The sequence below is a fragment of the Lissotriton helveticus genome, chromosome 3_1 (genome assembly GCF_964261635.1).
Source record: "Lissotriton helveticus chromosome 3_1, aLisHel1.1, whole genome shotgun sequence".
Classification (NCBI taxonomy): Eukaryota; Metazoa; Chordata; class Amphibia; order Caudata; family Salamandridae; genus Lissotriton; species Lissotriton helveticus.
The window spans coordinates 748,587,680-748,604,328 of NC_136061.1; the positions used below are offsets into that span (position 1 = coordinate 748,587,680).

The 16,649-nt window shown below is 45.5% G+C and overlaps 1 protein-coding gene across 2 annotated transcripts in view; it reads left to right on the forward strand.

Moving 5' to 3' along the window:
• Nucleotides 1-16,649, forward strand: part of GALNT18 (polypeptide N-acetylgalactosaminyltransferase 18) — a 1,871,693-nt gene that overhangs the window by 1,440,781 nt on the left and 414,263 nt on the right. For both annotated transcript variants that reach the window (XM_078680939.1, XM_078680940.1), the window contains exon 8: nucleotides 2,107-2,244. In XM_078680939.1, coding sequence (XP_078537065.1) covers nucleotides 2,107-2,244 — 138 coding nt within the window. The remainder of the gene's footprint in view (nucleotides 1-2,106; nucleotides 2,245-16,649) is intronic.

Here is a 16,649-nt window from a genome sequence, read left to right on the forward strand (position 1 = left end):
GCCTATTAGGAAATATATTGTTTCTTAGTCAGATAAAACGCCTTGTTTTGTATTTTAAACTAAGGTAATCTTATTTGATGTAGATGGAATACAAGTACAATCTTTTTCTTAACAGATACAAGTTAAGACATTGTGCGAATGTAACCACTTGCATGTTTGACATGACATGGTAACCTCTTTGTATCTTTAAGAGTATTTTGAATAACGTGATCCTCTCTTCCTAGCTAATATTTGTAATTCTATTTTTAAAACAAACTTTATTTGTCAAAACATCACATATGATGCAGAGCTCTTTGACCCAGAAGCATCTGCCGCTCTGATATACATCAATTGAATTTGACCATTTTCATAAATTTTCAGAAGATGAAAAACAATACAAATAAAATAAGAACCTCAAAACTGTAACCCCTCCCCACCCCCAGTGCATTGTCGTCTATTCCAGAGCCACACATCACATCAAAAACCGTCATTGTACAATGTAAGATATCATCACCTACGAGGCAACCGTCCTGCTGATGAGCTGCAGGAAAGGGCATAAGCATAAGCAAAAAATAAAGGAAAGTAACAGTGAAATTGTGGAGATCACACTGGATCTCTTGCTCCGGCCCCCCTGTGGCTGCTCAAGCTCCAGACCTTGATAGTCAGCCCAGCGCTTCCAGATCTTAAAGTGCTTTCGGGGACACCCCCTGGCCACAAAATGTGTGATCTCCAGACCCATACAAAAGTCTAGACCACTTTTCTAAGCAGAGACAGAGGGAGCCACTGCTGCCTCCCAAGCCCTAGCGACGTTTTTTTGCCAGAGTAAAGCCCAGAAGCATAAGATGGCGCTTGTAAATATTTCCCCCGATCCCTTCCATATCATGTAGGAGGACTAGCTTTGGTGAACTGGGAAGCTCCCACCCCAGCACTTCAGAGAGACAGGCCAGCACCCCCCTCTAGAATGTCTCCGTCTCTAATGCAGACCGTATGAAACAGGATCCCGTCCTCGTGTTTGCACCCCATTGCCCTGAGGCACAAGGGAGCCCTATGTTTCCTCTCTGCCATGGTTTTCATGGCGTGCCCAGCACCGTAAAAACCATGGCAGAGATGAAACATGTAATATGTTGGGCGAGAATGCAGCGGTCCCACCAAGCATATTGTGGCCTCAAAACAGCCGCGCCACTGCCAGGGATCTCTGATCCATGACGGTTGTTGAGCTCCCAGGGTGGCCTGAATGCCCTTGTCATAATAGGGTTGGTGGATGACCAATCTGGCCGTGCCGCAGAGAGTCTAGCACTCCGTAGACCGCCAGACTCGTAATAAGGCCCTCCTTCGCAACTTTTTTCTTCTCATTGTCTGATATTTTGTACTTTGGCAGATTGAGAATTTGAACAAAGGCAGGGCCTATGAGTAGTGTAACCACATTTTGGGTACTTATGTGTTGAGATGACTCGAATCAAAATGTCACATAGACCTAATTCTTGCTGCAAATCTTCCAGTGATTGTTTAATTGAACTAATACCTATGTACTCACTCCCAAATTGGAGTGCTATGACCTTACAATATTTTGAATTATTGTAATCTTGGCTCAAATGGGAATCCACCTAACATATTCTTGAGGTTTAAGGGGTAAACAATCTGTGTAATAGTCCTAAAATCAACAACACCCACCTTCTTCACGATATTCTCTAACATTTACCTTGATTTATATTTCTAAAAAAAATTTAAAACTTGATTCTGGGATGTTGATTCATTCGAAATGTACTACAGCATTTTGATTTTATCTGCTTGTCTACTCTAATTGAATAATTGTGATCATATTAGATATCCTTTTATATACCTTTAATATACAACTTAGTGGAAGTGGACATATTTTCAATATTTTACAAATCATAGGGCACGCAAACCATGTTTTGGATGGCTCCTGCTACAACTAAACATCTGAATTTTTCGTCTTCAGAATTAATCCAGTAATCAGATGCTAGAATTAAAATATAAGCAGAAATTAAGAAAATACTTCAGGGTACATTGAACACATTTAATTACATCTTACAGTGTTTATTGCATCACGTCCTGTGTGCAATAACAGTGACCATGCTCATGTCTTGGACATTCTCTCTTCTGCAGGACTCTGGCATTGATATTGGTGATGTTTCTGAGAGGAAAGCACTGAGGAAGAGGTTACAGTGCAAAACCTTCCGGTGGTACCTCGTCACTGTTTACCCTGAAATGAGGACATACACAGACACTATTGCCTATGGAATGGTAAGGATCAAGCGCACCCTTATTGTTGGAACATGCATGAAAGATAGTGAAACTCGCTTGTTTACGAACCACTTTGATTTGTTTGCAATCTTCTACATGACATTTTCCCAAAAATTATATTCACATTTTTATTCACTTGACAATTTCACAAATGTATGCCTAACCGACTCAGAGGAGGATACCAGTTGGTATCTGTTGTGGTACAGAGATTGGAACAAACAGCTGCCCACAATAAGTGGGAGCCGCAGGAAGATGCTTACGTTCAGAAAGGCAGTCTCAGAATTCTTATTCAATTAGTGCCCTGACAAGTGGGGGCCTTCCCAAACAAAATTCGTATTATTCCATTCCTGGTTGTTACCATTTTTGTTCCTCATGATGGCCCTGCTCAAAATGTTTCAATAGGGTCGAAATGTTGAAACTATACTAGTGGACTGATATAATTTATGTTAATATTTACAATGTACTTACATTTGAGTCTTTTAAAAAAAAAAATTGTAAATCAGCCCCTGCTACTGTACATATGCTTGAATATGGCACCAGCGCACTTATCGTCACATTTATCACTATTCACTCCTCAATGCGCCGTTCTCATTGGAGAACCTTTGTTGGAGTGCAATGTCTTAAAAGTCAAGCATTGATAAATCCATTTGCCTTTTTAAAACAGATTTTACTTTTTTTATATAACTTGCCATGGGTTGACCATTGTCTTCTTTGTTACAAGTTAATACATGCCAATGATAAATCCAGGAGAAATAGCACTGATTACATTTTGGTCAAGCAATGTACACGGTGAGTCTTTAAAAGATGGACACCTGCGCAGGAAATAACTATAACTATCACATATCATTTTGCCTGTGAAAAAGTGCAGAGCATTATCTGCTGCTATAAACAGTTTTATTTCCCCTTAGACAGAAGAAGTTTGCGCCATATTGGTGTCCGAGCTGAAGCTTCAACTCCTTAGTCTCCCTGACACGTTTCCTCTTTGGAATTTGGCTCTACCCCAATCTCTGTAGCCATTTTCAAAGCATATATTTAATTGGGAATTTTTTTTTAATCGGCTATCCCTCATAGTGAGGTCTATTGGTATTTGAGCTGGAGCAGCATCTCCTACTGCTTCCCTCTGCTCCAGAGTATTAGAAGCCATGTCAAGGCAAGGGAGAAAAAATACTGGAGAATAGGAAGCCAAAGCACGAAGAGAAAAGCTTGTGAGAGATTAGATGAGAGATTCAAGAAAGGGATATAGAGTGCAAGAGAGTCTGTGTGTGAGTGTGCATGTGGGGAAGGGCCCAAGATGCAGTGTGGATGTAACAGGAAAAGGTGTGCATGTGCATGTTCAAGTTCAAGTTCAAGTTCAGGAATTTGTATAGCGCACTACTCACCCAGAGGGTCTCAAGGCGCTTGGGGAAGGGGTGAGTTATTTATCGAATAGCCAGGTTTTAAGTTCCTTCCTGAAGTAAATGTGGTTCTGGGTGAGGCGGAGGTGTGTGGGGAGAGAATTCCAGGTTTTGGCCGCTAAATAGGAGAAAGATCTTCCACCCATGGTGGATCTTTGAATGCGTGGGACTGCAGCGAGGGCTTGATTGGAGGATCTTAGTTGGCGGGTCGGTGAGTAGAAGGACAGTCGTGTGTTGAGGCAGTCGGGACCTAGATTGTAGAGGGCCTTGTGAGCGTGGGTGAGGAGACGGAACGTTATTCTCTTGTTGACGGGAAGCCAGTGGAGGTCTTTCAGGTGGCCGGTAATGTGAGCTTGGCGTGGGATGTCCAATATGAGTCTGGCTGATGCGTTTTGGATGCGTTGGAGTTTTTTCTGTAATTTGGAAGTGGTTCCGGCGTAGAGGGTGTTTCCATAGTCCAGTCGGCTAGTGACCAGAGCGTGGGTGACAGTCTTTCTTGTTTCGGTGGCGATCCAACAAAAGATTTTTTTGAGCATACGAAGTACGTTAAAGCAAGATGATGAGACGGCGTTGACCTGTCTGGACATTGAGAGGGAGGAGTCTAGGATGAAGCCCAGGTTACGTGCGTGATCTGTGGGGTGGGTGCCGTGCCCAGGGCCGATGGCCACCATGAGTCATCCCAGGCAGAGGGGGATGATCCTGGGATGAGAACTTCCGTTTTGTCTGAGTTAAGTTTTAGACGGCTGTTTTTCATCCATTCGGCTACTTCTTTCATGCCTTCATGGAGGTTGGTTTTGGCGATTTTAGGGTCTTTGGTGAGGGAAAGTATCAGTTGGGTGTCGTCAGCGTAGGAGATGATGTTGAGGTTGTGTTGTCGCGCGATGGAAGCGAGGGGACTCATGTAAACGTTGAAGAGGGTGGGACTAAGTGATGATCCTTGTGGTACTCCGCAGATGACATCGGTAGCTTCTGATTTGAAAGGGGGGAGTCGGACTCTCTGGGTCCTTCCGGCGAGGAACGAGATGATCCAATCTAAGGCTTTTCCTTGTATGCCGATGTTGCTGAGGTGTTGTATGAGGGTGTTGTGACAGACCATGTCGAAGGTGGCGGAGAGGTCAAGTAGGATGAGGGCAACTGTTTCGCCGTTGTCCAGTAGTGTTCGGATGTCGTCTGTCGCTGCAATAAGGGCGGTTTTGGTGCTGTGTTTGGCTCGAAAGCCGGACTGTGAGGAGTCGAGAGAGTTGTTGGATTCAAGGAAGGCAGTAAGCTGGCTATTGACGGCTTTCTCAATGACTTTGGCAGGGAAAGGGAGGAGGGAAATGGGGCTGTAGTTCCTGAGTTCGGAGGGGTCCGCTGTGGGTTTCTTCAGGAGTGCGCTGAGTTCGGCGTGTTTTCAGCTTTTCGGGAAGGTGGCGGAGTTGAAGGAGTAGTTGATGATATCACGGAGATGGGGTGCGATGATGGAGTCTGCTTTGTTGAAGATGTGGTGGGGACAGGGGTCGGTTGGAGAGCCTGAGTGGATGGAGTTCATTAGGCGGATGGTGTCTTCAGTGGTGATTGGGTTCCAGGCGTTAAGGATGTTAGTGGGCGGTTTAGGTTCGGAGGTGGGTGGAGTGGACTGTTCTTTGGAAGTGTTCTCAAAGCTGTTATGTATGTCGGCGATTTTGTTAAAAAAGAAAGCTGATAAGGAGTCGCAGAGTTCTTGGGAGGGAGTGATGTCGTTTGAGGCTGTGGTGGGGTTGGTAAATTCTTTGACGATTTTGAATAGTTCCTTGCTGTTTTGGGCGTTGTTGTCGAGTCGATCCTTGAATGCTGACTTCTTGGTGGAACGGATCAGTTGGTGGTGTTTGCGGGTGGCTGTCTTGAGGGTGGTCAGGTTGACAGTGGTTGGGTTTTTTCTCCATGTTTTCTCGAGAGTACGGCATCGTTTCTTGGATTTCTTAAGGTCCTCGTTGAACCAGGGGGCTTTTTTGCTACCCTGTTTGGTTTGGTGGTTTTTCAAGGGTGCTAGTTCGTCAGCGCTGTGAGTGATCCATTGTTTGAGTTCGGTAGCTGCTTGGTTTGGGTCCGATGAGAGGGAGGGCGTGTTTTGATTGAGCGATGTGAGGAGTTGGTCGGTGGTGATTTTGTTCCAGTTTCTTCGTGGAATAGGTTTGGGGGGTTGTGGGTCGAGGTAGTTCTGTAGCTGAAGTGAACACATCTGTGGTCCGTCCAATGGAGAGTTGTGGTGTGATCGAAGAAGATGTGCTTGCTGGATGTCGTGCTTGCTTGGGTCGAGCGTATGTCCGGCTAAATGGGTGGGGGTGTCAACGAGTTGCTTGAGACCAAGATTGGTCAGGTTGTCCAGAAGGGTGGTGGTGTTGCGGTCCTTTTTCTTTTCCAGGTGGAAGTTGAGGTCTCCCAGAAGAATGTAGTTTTCGGAGGCGAGGGCCTGTGGGCTGATGAAGTCAGTGATGTCATCGCTGAATTGTTTACGGGTTCCCGGTGGCCTGTAGATGAGGGTGCCTCTAAGTGTGGTCCTGGGGTCGGTGTGGATCTGAAAGTGGAGGTGTTCGGCGGTTGTAAGGTTATCGTCGAAGCTGGTCGTGATTCTGATGGTGTTCTTATGGATGATGGCGATTCCTCCTCCTGTTTGCTTGTTGCGGTCTCTTCGGATGATCTTGTAGCCGTCTGGGATGGCTATGGCGATGTCGGGCGCTGAAGAGGCGTTCATCCATGTTTCTGTAAGGAAGGCGATGTCCGGTGAAGCAGAGTCCAGTAGGTCCCAGAGTTCAGTGGCATGTCTGTGGATCGAGCGGGTGTTGAGCAGGATGCACTTCAGGTGGTTAGGGTCGGGTCTGTGTGTGGGGTTAGTGGGTTTGGTGGGGGTCTTGTTGCAGGTGGACTTGCAGGAGTGGCAGGTGAAAGGGCCGTGGGTATGTCCTGGGGCAGCCTGGTAACATTGTGATGTGCGTCCGGGGTTAAGGGCTAGAAGGGTAGCGACGTTGTATGTTAGGTGGGATGAGTGCGGTTTGCGAGGGCCAGCGAGACTGGCACTGGGCGCGGTCCAGGCGCGGACGGGCGTAGACGGGCTTACCTTTGGCGCACCTTCGGCGCGCATGGGGCGCGACCGCTGCGCGCAACTGCATCTGACATAAGTGGACGGTGGAAGGGGAGGGGCGAGGGAGGGGCTGCTGGGAGGCGGGATCGTGGTGGAGGGGACGGGCTCCGATGCACCACAACAAGATGGCTGGTGAAACGAAAGTGCAGGAGGCCGAGGCACACACAGGGGGCACTGGGACAAATAGGCAAAGCGGGCAAACGTTATACAGCGGGGGCAATGTGAAATAAATAAATATAAATATGGCCCAATAAAGCAAGCAGCCCACTACACCAAAAACGGCTGATTAGTGAGCGCTATGATGGCGGAAGCAGCTGGGGAGGTAACGCGAGCAGCACGGTCACTTTAATATGCAGAGCAATACAGTGGCAGCTGGGGAGGCAACGCGAAGCAGCACAATCACTTCTAAATACAGAACAATGCAGTGGCCGGTGAAATAGAGTATTAACGATACCCAGGTGGACCAGGGGTCGTGGGGAGCGTCCGCTTCCGAGGCAGTCAGGGCGGACACAGAGCAGCACAGGATGGATCGAGGCTAGGCACACCTTGGGAGGGAGGGGCTGCTGGGAGGCGGGATCGTGGTGGAGGGGACGGGCTCCGATGCACCACAACAAGATGGCTGGTGAAACGAAAGTGCAGGAGGCCGAGGCACACACAGGGGGCACTGGGACAAATAGGCAAAGCGGGCAAACGTTATACAGCGGGGGCAATGTGAAATAAATAAATATAAATATGGCCCAATAAAGCGAGCAGCCCACTACACCAAAAACGGCTGATTAGTGAGCGCTATGATGGCGGAAGCAGCTGGGGAGGTAACGCGAGCAGCACGGTCACTTTAATATGCAGAGCAATACAGTGGCAGCTGGGGAGGCAACGCGAACCAGCACAATCACTTTTAAATACAGAACAATGCAGTGGCCGGTGAAATAGAGTATTAACGATACCCAGGTGGACCAGGGGTCGTGGGGAGCGTCCGCTTCTGAGGCAGTGCATGCATGTGTGTATTTGTGTGTGGAACAGTGAGTGCATTCCAGGCCGCTGTGGTCCTGACAGAAGGTCATAGTGTCCCTCGCTGGGGAAAGAAGTAGAGTTCCAGGAATCAGAAGCGGTCTGTACAGGTAAGCGCGGTGGGTGGGACAGGAGGGGGGGGAGTCGACAGACAATGGAAAAGGAATGAATAAATAAATAAATCCTATTCTGTCATCTGTTGACATCCAAACACCCAGCCCACCCCACCCCACGGCGCTTACCTGTATGGACCGCTGCTGATTCCAGGGACTCTCTTTTTTTTCCCAGCCAGGGACGCTATGACCTACTGTCAGCCTGGGGCTCTTAACACTTCCCAGCAACTCAAAGACTGCCTACTGTCAGTCTACATCTGGAAGCAGTCAGAGCACTGCTGCTCAGACTGCTGCCTACTCTTGATTGTGCCTCTGTCACCTTCACTCTGTAGTCACTGTGAGAAGTTGGCCTGGCATATGATGTCCACTATTCTAGTGGGCACCTTGCACCAGTCCAAACGACCCTTATTGATGGTAGGTTTAAGTTAACCTTTATAGAAAGCTATCCTAGTGGTAGCTGTGGAGAGCAGCCTTCAGGCTAAGTCTTGAAGGAATGTAAAGCAGCTTGTTTTACCAGTCTATAATCTCTTGAATGATCAAATGAAAGTACACCACACAAGGTATATATATAAAATATATGTATTTATTCTAACCCCAACCCCTCTAGTCTCTTTATGAGGCTAGAGGCCAAAATATAACCCAAGCATTTTAAATAGCACACAGTAATAGCACAGTATACGTTTTGCCCCAGGGGCCTCACAAACCATATACTAAAATAGCAATAGTGGTATAAGAACCACGTGAGGGATAGAAGTGAGGCCTAGGGCCTGTAGAACCGCTTAGGCAACCAGGAACCACCCAAGGTAGGGACGCAGGAGACCCACGGGGGACGCGTGCAGTGTCTAAACACATCCGCGAATCACCATTGACTTCTATGGAGGAAAAGCAAGTTACAATTTTAAAGATTAAGGACACTTCGGAGTGAACTACGATGGAACCCCTTTAGACTTAGACACTTCGAGAGTCGAGACCCACGGGAGCACCGGAGTACTCGTGTTACCTCACCCAGGGAAGCCAGGTGCATAGTTGTCCTTTGTTGTCGGGTTTCGTAGTCGATTCCAATGGAGAGCTGCGAAGAAGTGCTGCAGGCAACCAGAGGAAAAGTGTCCGGGTGGATCCAAGGGTGGATCAGAGATCCGAAGAACCTGAAAGCAAAGGGGACAGAGTCTGGGTCACTAACCAGTGACCAGGATGGCGACAGGAAGATGCCAGCCGATGTCGGGTGCTTTAAGGTGAAGTAGGTGAAGCTTGACTCTTCAGCCACAAGGACCAGGATGCGTCGACGATGACCAGGGGCTGGTTTCGAGCTGTCCCACGAAGGATGTCCAGTGCTGCAGTGTCGGAATCCGGATTGGACACAACAAGCCTTGGCAACAGCAACCCACACTAGATGACACGATTAGCTTCGGTGCTGACCAGCAAGGTCTGAGGGACTCACCCTTTGGAGGGGAGTCAGAGCACATCTGGAGCAACGAGGAAAGCTCAAGAAACAAAGGATTGTCCTTTGTGGGGACAATGGACTAGGGATCGCGATGGAGCCTCGAGCTGCTGTGAAGAAAGTGGACTCACGGGACACTCGTGGAGTGTGGGCCTCTCAGCTTCAGTGCAAAAGGTGCTCAGGGCAAGGGCAACAAATAGCCCAATGCACAACTTCAGGAAACTTTGGGAAGTAGGTGCAGTTGCAAAATTGCAGGATGTCCAGGAGTTCCGGTCCCACATCTCTCGTGATGGCTGAGGGTCTCAGCTTTGCTGGGATCTGGTGTCGGCCTCAGAGAAATCTGGAAGTCTGTGTCCTGTGTCGCAGATTCTTCAGAATCCAGCAGGAGCCTCGAAAATGCAGACTGGCAAGATGCTCTTAAGTGTCTGTTTGAACAGGGGGTCACTCCTTGACCCCAAGGGAGATTTCTTCCGTCTTCCAGTCGATATGGAATGTCGAAGATTTCGACTTCAGAGTTTCGTCCAGGGTAATCTAAAGTCCTAGGGACTGGGTTCCTATATTTATACTAAGTTTAGGGAATGGACTAGGGGTTGGACTAACTCCTGCCAGGGTTTTGTCCAGCGGCAGGAGGTCAGACTTGTGTCTGTGGCAGCAGCATCCATTTTGTGAGGCTGAGGCTCTTTAAAACTAATACCGGGTATACCAGTGTGTACATGTCTTCTCCCTCTAGAAGGGTGGAATGCTACCCCCACCACCAGACCTGGCAGGGGGGGGGGGTAGTATTCCAAAGTGTTTGGCACCAAACACGACATGTTTTGATAAAGCCAAACCAAAGTTAGCATTAACCGCGAGGATTATAATGCACTTAAGAGTATATGGTATGGCCGTATCACAGAACAGCTATAAGGAAGGGATTCCGAAAGCTGCAGAGGGGCTCAGCTCATGCTAGGGGACCCTCTCAAGTAAAACCAAGCACTCTACCTTCAGGATTGTTAATGCCTGCCATAGCCATAGGAGTGACGTATAGGTTAATATGTGTCTGTTTTAAATGGTGGATATAGGTATACTATATCCCACCGAGGGTTGCTTACACCACCTTACCCAGGCTGCTAGTGCAGAACTGTGGTGCCATTTTGGAAGGCTTCCCAGGGGTGGCATAATACATGCTTCAGGTCCTGGTAGGCCTCTGGGGTTCTTATGCCCTTGGCACCTAAGGTACCACATACCAGGGGCTGACAAGGTAACTCAGTAACAAATCTGGTAGGTACCTAATGTACATGGAATCAATTTAGAGAGAGAACAGCTAGGCTGTGGTCCTGATTAGCAGGGCCACAGCCATACTAAAGTCGAAAAACCAGTGAAACACAGCAAAAAGTGGGGGTAACCATAGGAAGCAGACCCTACTCTCATACAGTCACACAACTGGAATTTGTCTCCATCAGGCATGGTGCCTGACACAAGTGAACCCGTGTCACATCTTAAATCACAATTATGTCATATGTTTACTGGCAACAATGCACAGAGCTGGATCTATGGGCTGCCTATGTCATGTGAATGAACACAGAGGTGCTATGAAGTGCTACTGGTAATAGTAGCCTTTTATGATGGAAACTGTCTAAGACAGTTATAAATGTCAACCATTTTAGATATTCCTGATATTAAAAGACTCAAGGGATGTGCATATGACTAGAAAGGCAAATCTCCCTTCAGATAAAGATTTCCTCTTCGAGGCAATTGTAATTTCCTCAACTTTATTTCCGCTTTCTCCTTCTTAAAATACCTGTCATTCAATTTCAAGGGGAATGGAAAATTCAATTATTTAGTTGTTTTGCTGAACAAATCTCCCTCTTGACTTGTCCGAAATTTTGGCATGCAGGGTGTGTCTATGATAAGAAAATATCTGCACTGGATCATATCAGGGCCTAGAAATTGTCAAATGTTGTTTGTTTGTGAGTACCGGACCAAACAAGCATTGGCATAAGCAATAGGTCTCGTTTTTGGAACCTTATAAGTATTTAGTCAGAGCTTTTGGCTTTGAAAATGTCTATAAGCTATGTTGGAGAGCAGCATGGGTGCTGTGCAGCATGTTGAAAAGTTATAATAAAAGTGTTAAAAGACTTTTTCTTACCCTATATATTACTAATAAGACATTGTGTAGACGAGACCTAAAAAATGATGTACCTAATTTTTTCAACGCCCGCAAACCGAACCAAAATTACTAACAAATGCAGCAACATGGGCTTCTGCTCAGTGAAGGCCCTTCCCAAAGGTTGACTAGTCACTTGTCAGTAGTTTATTGCTGTATTGCTAATAGGGCAAAATCTTTGATATAATAGTGGGTGAAAATGACAACATATTTTAGTAATACTGTTACAAAACATGACGAATAATTTTCCTTTTACTTGCTGTATAATGTTGTTAACTGTGCCACATAATTTGGTCCTCCCCTGCTAGATAATTCCAGTGGACCTGGGTATAACCAAATACCACTGCAATTATGAGAGTATACTGCTGCGGATTTTTGGCTGATGTTTGGCAAAGGTTCATTATTCACCCCTCAATTGCTGTACTCATGAGTTCAGTGCTAATAATGACTGAAACTTTTGACTAGACAACATTAATGTAGGTTGAAAGTACAAAATAGTGCGACATAATCCATCATATTTTGCGTTTTCTAGCCACACAGTTATATTTGGTCCTCCACTGCCACATGATGTGCCCGCATGGTCAGCAATAGGTGTGGAGTCCATGGCGAACAGTAATACAGTCAGGGTGCAGTACCAACATGGTTTTAAGCTGTGAACTTTGAGTAAGATTATAGATGGTGTGACAGCTGATGATTGCTTGAATGAGGACTTTATGATAGATGCTGGTTACAAGCTGATTGAATGATGCTGGTTTCTCAAATGGGGATACTTGTTACGGAATGCTTGATGGATGCTGTAACCAGAATGTGGATCGCGTGACAGATGTTGGTTACTTGAATAGAGTTTACCTGATGTATGCTAATTACGGAGTGTATGATGGATGCTGGTTACCCAAGTGATGACTACATGACGGACCCTGATTGTCTGAATGGGGATTGTGTGAAGCGTGGAACCCATGGGGAACAGTAATACATTCAGGGTGGAGTACATACTTGAGGTTCAGCTATGGACTTTGAGTAAGGTTATATAGATTGTGTGACAGATGCTGATTTCTTGAATGAGGACATTATGATGGATATTGGTTAGAAACTGAGTGAATTATGCTGGTTTCTTGAATGGGATTTGCATGACTGTTGCTTGTTACAAAATGCATGATGAATGCTGATCATCAGAATGGGGATTACCTGATGGATGCTGGTTATGGATTACATGATGGATGCTGGTTACCTGAATGATGGCTGCATGATGCCGATGTTTGTCTGAATGGTGATTGTGTGAGACATAATAGTTGCCTTAATTGCAACTGTGTGATGGTTATCGAATGTCAAAATTAGTATATCATGATGGATGCTTGTTGTCCAAATGGGGATATCATGATGGATGCTGGTTGCTTAAAATGGGGATATTATGACAGATGCTGGTTGCCCCAATAGGGATTGTGTGACAGTCCATGGTTGCCAGATTGAGGGATTGCATGCCAGATGCTTGTGATGTTCAAAGCACGCCAAACCAACTTCAACAGAGTTTCTGCAACCCCTAACCTTCAACAGAGCTCTGGTTAGAAAAACATGCTTCACTGTAAATCATTCAACATGCAGGTCATGTAGTGCCAGGTGTGGCCAGAGTCACATCTCTAGGTCGTAAAGGTGTTGATGCTCCTTAGACTAAAGGTCTTATTATGACCATGGCGGTCTTGTAGCAGGTCTGCCACGCTGCCACCCTGCTCCAAGACCACCAAAGCCATTAAAGACAACCCACCAGAGTATGACTTATTTTTACATTAACAGGCGGTTCTTTTCTTGGACCCACTGTGGTGCCATTTGAAAATGGCAGCACAATGGGGGTGTTAAAGGCAATTCCTGTAGGGCATGAACTGTTAAGTCCATGCCCTGCAGGAACTCTGGTGTATGCACATGGGGGGCACAATATGTGCCTCCTTGCATGCACCACATGGAAAATGCGGTGTTGAGGAAATTCGTCATATGCTTGGCACGGCCGCAGCAGCACCAAGCCAAGAAAATTGACTACTTAGATGTTATGGTTAAAACCCTAAATGAAGAACTATAAACTACATTGTTCCAAAAACCCACAGAACGTAACACTCTGCTCCAATACACCAGCTCACACCCTAGAGCCCTAAGGGACGGCCTCTTCTATGGACAATTCCTAAGGACTCACCGTAATTGCAACTTCAAAGAGAATTTCTTTAAGGAATCAGAAGAACTCTCCAAGAAACTAATTGACAGGGGCTACACAAGACGCCTTATAAAACGTTCACTCAAGCGTGCTTGGTATTCCCACAGATAATTCTTGCTACAACCTAAACAAAGATCACTAATATCTAGAATCACATGTGTTCTCACCTTCTGTCCCATCAGTAACAAATTGACCAAAGTGAACAAAAATCATTGATCTGTGCTTACTGGGGTCAATATCACTTGCAAAACCCCCTCTTCTACTGCAAAATAGGGTGCAATATCAGAGACCATCTAGTTAGAGCACATAACCTACACGCCCTGAGGTCACTATTCAATCGTATCTGGGTCTCCGCCACCCAGTCCAGTGACATTATAAATGTAGCAACTGCTTGGCCTTTGTTCCTACCACAAATACCAAACTCTTTGAATATGGCAATATGAAACACACCCTTGATTTTTGCTCCAATTGCAATTCGAGTAATTTCATTTACTGTATTCGTTGTCCGTGCACTTGCAAGAATATCTCAACACAAGAGCAGAATTCATTGCAAAGTCATCACAGCCCCTCTGATGGAGCAATTCTTGGAAAAAAACCATTCTGAAAATGACTTCACGTGGCAAGTAATTGACGTTTTCGCGTCCACAGCCCAGAGGCCAACAACCAGCAGATCCTGAACAGACTGCAATGCAAATGGATTTTCAACTGCCAATCTATCAATCATGGTTTGAACACACAAGAGGAGTGGAACGCAATTCTGTGAATCCTTTTCCTTCACTCCCAAACCATAACATATATACATATTATGCACCTTAGAATGTATCAGCACGTGATTAATTCCGAGTCATATGACACATTCCTACAGCACTACCTTTGTTGGCTTGTTTGTCATTAATTGTATCCCTTTTACTCTGTTTTTCTATTCATAGTGCAATCCATGGGTGCATAAGCCGTTCTTACAATTTGTATAATTCCTGGGGCATTGGACCGCTACACAACTTGTATCATTTGGTTTCAATTGCTCCCTTTGTTTTAGAGATATATTCCTTCTCTGTACTCTTTTACAAATCTGACCTGTCACTACACGGCATGTTGAGACATATGACGTGAAGTCAATATTTTTCCTAATAAATACACTGCTCTCTATTTTGTCCCTCTCCCAAGCTTACTCTCTTTCACATCAGGCCTCCGCCTACTAGCGACTCCTAACACGTACGCTAGCTCCTGCTTGTGCATGTGCATTGTTTCCTCAGAGTTTGCGGTCTAGTTTTTCCACCGCGTCCCGCATTTCCGGACCTTTAATACGTTCCTGTTTACCTTCTTCGAGGTAGAACAACCTCCCAGAGGCAGACAGAGCCGCTGCCCGTCCTCTTGCACAACAGACTAATGCGGCAGAATATTAGTGAGTGCTTTGTACCCCATTCCCCTTCATTGGCTCCTTCATCATTACCTTAATTTAATTTATCTCACTATCCCTTACCCTTAGACCTATTCCTGGAACACTGACTTTGTGGTGGTTACTCAGCTATTCACTGCACAGGGGCTTGACTCCCCTTCTTCAAATTAAGCCGCCAGATTGTTGGAGTCTACCTCTGACTTAAGCCATTGGACCACCGGAGGTCCCATAACACACCCACATGGCCTAATTGTGACAATCAAAGTAAGTAACTTTTCGACCTACTAGCTCTTGGTATAACTCGTGCACCTCTTTTTTTCTCTCATTTACATAAATCTTACCATAGTTTGCTTATCAGGACTTATCCCTCTCAGTCATTGACCATTCCCAACGCCACACACTACCAGGATTTGTTTCACCAAATTAGGGCTCACTAAGTAAGTCATACCTCTCAACCGGCATTCCCATATGAGTTCCTGTTCAATTATCCAATGCATGAATCACCCACGTTTAATTTCGTGGATCACTTTGGTGCTGTAGCTTCTAGTTTTTAGTCACTTGGCACTCTTTATGGATTTTTCTCTACTAATTCCTTCGGTCTTTTGTGATGATTCCTTAAGTAGACCTTGAAAAACTTACTAAAAACAATTGTTACTCTGTCTTTCTGGCATTTGCATCCTACATAACTGTTCCTTTATTACTGTGGAAATAAGAATGTTGCACAACATTGTTAGTTTGCATTATGCTGGGATCAATTCATGAAATATGAATCTTGCATTGTCTTTTCCTTATATTCCTTCCAGATAAGGCTTATCCGCACACACGAGGAACGCCTTTTGGACGCACCCGTCCTTTTACCTGCTTTATCTAGCAATACCATGAGTCACGTGCCTTTACCTCGCCGTGCTTTCTAGTTCACGGATTGTTGTAACCATTCATTCTCGACTATCACCGGAACAATTAATTATATTGGATGCTTTGAGTCGGACTCTTATTTGATTGTCGCTTGAGAGTCTCAGCGCACGAATTAGACATCTTTTCCACCGGTCCTGGGCCCTGTCGGGTTGGAATTAACACCGACAGAGCGACCTTTCAATCTGTACCCATTCGTCACAGCCCTGAAGAGTCGTAGGCGGACTGTGCCATATACGACAAAACACGTGTCGGCTGGTTTTCTCGCATCTGAACAATAAAAGACACTGCATCAACGCTTGATTGATCGTTCTACATACTGTTCAATTGTACTTTTGACTAAACCTTTGTCTCTACCAAAACTGTTAACAACAATTGCATTGTTCAATGATGATTATCTGAGTGTGCAGGGGCATTTTGTCTGTATAAAATTTCGGTACTAACTTTTGTTAGCACTTTTGGGGGGTTATAGGGCTTATCCCCTCGCCCCTTTTACACCTCGAAGAATTGGAAATTATATAATTTATGACCTACGTTACTTTTAGCTGTGCGCCATCGACTAAAAACTCTTGCTCTGTTTTACACTAATTATAGAAGTGGACTATTTACACCATAGAAAAACAAAAAAACTGCACAAATCTAACGTTGATGTAAAAATAAAACACAACGTATATAACGCTACTACCGGTGCTCACAATATG